The sequence below is a fragment of the Chiloscyllium plagiosum genome, unplaced genomic scaffold (genome assembly GCF_037043375.1).
Source record: "Chiloscyllium plagiosum isolate Xiang-an unplaced genomic scaffold, Cpla_swu_hap1 HiC_scaffold_52, whole genome shotgun sequence".
NCBI lineage: Eukaryota > Metazoa > Chordata > Chondrichthyes > Orectolobiformes > Hemiscylliidae > Chiloscyllium > Chiloscyllium plagiosum.
Window position 1 is genome coordinate 23,482,070 of NW_028270190.1, and position 3,131 is coordinate 23,485,200.

The 3,131-nt window shown below is 43.9% G+C and overlaps 1 protein-coding gene across 1 annotated transcript; it reads right to left on the reverse strand.

Annotated features, from left to right (window-relative positions):
• Positions 1-1,034: 1,034 nt before the first annotated feature.
• On the reverse strand, positions 1,035-2,842 carry LOC148134880 (uncharacterized). Its single transcript, XM_087985402.1, has 2 exons — positions 2,730-2,842; positions 1,035-1,695 (listed from the first exon to the last, which is right to left on the reverse strand). Exons 1-2 carry the CDS (start codon positions 2,825-2,827, stop codon positions 1,035-1,037), a joined length of 759 nt encoding a protein of 252 aa, XP_087841528.1. The 5' UTR covers positions 2,828-2,842.
• Between the last annotated feature and the right edge of the window lie 289 nt (positions 2,843-3,131).

A 3,131-nucleotide genomic window follows, 5' to 3' on the forward strand; every position in this document is an offset into this window, starting at 1 on the left:
TAAAGAGTAGTGGGCTAAAGGTAAGATTCGTATAAGTCCAGGCAAATTTGAGGGATCTATGTTCTGGCACAGCCAGATCCATCTGTTCCTCCACACTGCCAAGAATCCTGTCTTTACTCCGATATTCAGCATTCCAGTTCAACCTTCCAAAATGCATCACTTTGCACTTATCCAGTTTGAACACTATCTGCCATTTCTCAGCTCAGCTCTGCATCCTGTCTATGTCGCGCTGCAGGCTGCAGTAGCCTTCTATACTATCGACGACACCTCGAACACTTGTGTCATTTGCAAATTTACTAACCCACCCTTCAACCTCATAATCCAAGTCATTTATAAAAACTACAACGAGCACAGACCCAAGAACACTGTAAGTAATCTAGTCTAATCCAAAAACAGAGCCCTGCAGGACACCACTCAACACTGACCTCCAGGCAGAAAACTTTCCATCCACAACCACTCTCTGCCTTCTCTCAGCCACACAATTCTGAATTGAGATGACCAAATCTTCTTGTATCACATACTTCCTGACAGAATGAATGAACCTACCATGGGGAACCTTATCAAATGTAGGATAGATGGGCTTCATATTTGTTTCACAGGTCAGTGTAACATCGCGGAACGAAGGGCCTGTTTTGCACCCTATTGTTCTATGTTCTAACAACCTATTCCTGTAAGCTTGTTCTGTATCTTTAAGCATTCTGTATTCATGTTCTATCTCTGTCTGCAGTGATCAGTAGGGTTAGAAATAAAACTAATACTGAGAATGTGGGACCAGTGTTGTGTTGCATTTGCAGATTTGTTGATGGACAGGAAAAAGAGATTGTGAATGGAAATGATGTTGACTGCGAGGGATTCTTGAATTTATTCAGTTGATAATTGACTTTTTCTTCTGATGATATCTGGTAAGATTCATTGACTGCTCAGCAGAAATGATGACAGTGCATGTTGGTAAGTTTGGATTATTATACTGATGTGAAATGTAATAGATGTATTTGAATGCGAATGGCACCCAATTCCAGAAATTACTAGATCCCTTAGTATAATGAATGAATTATTGGAGACTGTTCGATGCAGTATTTCGGTGCAGAGCATTCTTTACACCTGATTGGGTATTCTACATCACACCTTCTGACATGAAACCCGGTATTCTCCACTGCAGCCAGCTTTTCCCGGATTTCCTGGTGTCGGCTCTGATCTGCATCATGTGCAAATATTTTACTGAAAACAAAATACTTGTGAATGTCTGGTTCAGTCCATATGTCCCGAAATGGGGACTTTTGCAAGGCAGGGATGATCTCACAATTCCCCGTGTTACTGAAACAGTGATGTAGACATGGGCTGTAGGTGGTGTAGAGAATGATACAGCCCACTGGCTGATTATTGTGCTGGGTTCTGTTATTCAGCAGATTTTGGAAAAGCTGAGCCACGATGTGGTTCCTGTTGATCTGGGCGGGGTTCAGCAATTTACTTTCTGGGCAATGACTGCTGCCGTTCGGGAAGACAGCGAGGTAATTTCCACCTGGGTAGTTCAGGAAAAAGTTCACATCGGAGGTAATAAAAGGTTGTTTTGAAAACCTGGCGTTCAAGTCTACATCTAAGTTGGTCTCTCTGCACTGGGAAGCAGGTAAAGCCACCAGGAAGGCGAAATGTCCTCTCCCATAATCAGAAGCCCGGTGCCCAGACGCCATGTGGAAACTGAAAGGAGTAAAGTTAGGTTGTGAATCAAGGGGTGGACTTTGGAATCAGTGAGAGATTTAAAGAGAGAATCAGGGTAATGTGACAGAAAGCAGAACGTTGTTACTCATTGTTGTACAAATCCCCCCGCAATGAATCACAGAATGCCACTAGCCTTCTTGATAACTCACTGTGGCTTCATTTTGAGACTCTTTGACTGATGCCCGATTTGATGCTGATATCACACGTGATGGAGAGAGACAGAATGAATGAGAGCTTTAGGAACAATCAGCTTGAACGGGATGTCATAGAGTTATAGAAATGTACAGCATGGAAACAGTCCCTTCGGTCCATCCCGTCCATGCCAATCAGATATCCCAACCCAATCTAGACCCTCCTGCCAGCACCCGGCCCATATCCCTCCAAACCCTTTCTATTCATGTACCCACCCAGATGGCTTTGAAATGTTGCAATTGTACCAGCCTCCACCACTTCCTTTGGAAGCTCATTTCATACATGTACCACCCTCTGTGTGAAAACGTTGCCCATTGTGTGGAGCAACTAAAAAGCAAGGGAATAGAAGATAGAGACAAAAGAGAAAAAAAAGAGTTGCAGACCAACAGGAAATGGGAATAATAGCTAAAGAGGCAGAGGGAGACAAAGGGACACTGAGAGGTGAATGAGATGATTCTTAAAAAAAGTAAATTGTTTCCTGTGTGTGGTATTTGGGCGTTTTCTCCAAACCGCACTCCGATGTATTTCAATCTCTCCTTTATTTCGGGGTCAGCAGATGCTTTCGATTTCACTCTTAGTGAGGTGACCCCGGGACATCTGGTAATAATTTCCCTTGAAGTCCCTTTTCCATGGAGTAATGAATGTTCTGGGTAATGGGCTGAGCCTTATTTCCCACAGCGACTGAGTGCTCCCCATACCTGCCGTGTCCTCTCCATTTTTACCAGCCTGAACCAGCCAACCAGGATCCGAATTGAGCTCAGATTGAGCACAGCCCCCAGCTGACATAGCTGGTCAGGTAAGTCTGTTTCACTGACACTTACCGGTGAACAATGTGAGCCAAGCAACGGTTATCAAGTACAGCCGTATCTGACATAGGGATTGTGAGCAGCACCAACAGGAACAGGCAGAGTGTCCGCATTTTGAGATTTGTCAGCACCCTTTAACCGTACTGTAGGGAAAACACAGAAAAAAATGAAAAGGATAAAAAAACAAGCTGTTCCGTTCAGAAGTACATTAACGCGAGTGACATACATCCAGGGACACACGTGTCAGCAAATATAAAATGTCTCTCTGTCGTACTGGGTAGTGCTTGCCCATTAATTAAGCAGAGGTTCTGGTTATCGCCCATGGACACGATTTGCAGGTGAAGATTGGAGTTTCTTCCAGGAGTTTTAGGGTATAGCCAACCTTTCAGAATAGGTGCAATATGCCCACGGCTCTCT

Excerpts from the sequence above, each read along its gene's own strand:
- LOC148134880 (XM_087985402.1), bottom strand. The coding sequence starts at position 2,827 with ATGCGGACACTCTGCCTGTTCCTGTTGGTGCTGCTCACAATCCCTATG. Across the intron at positions 1,696-2,729 it reads TTGGCTCACATTGTTCACCG|TTTCCACATGGCGTCTGGGC; the intron begins GTAAGTGTCAGT and ends TACTCCTTTCAG.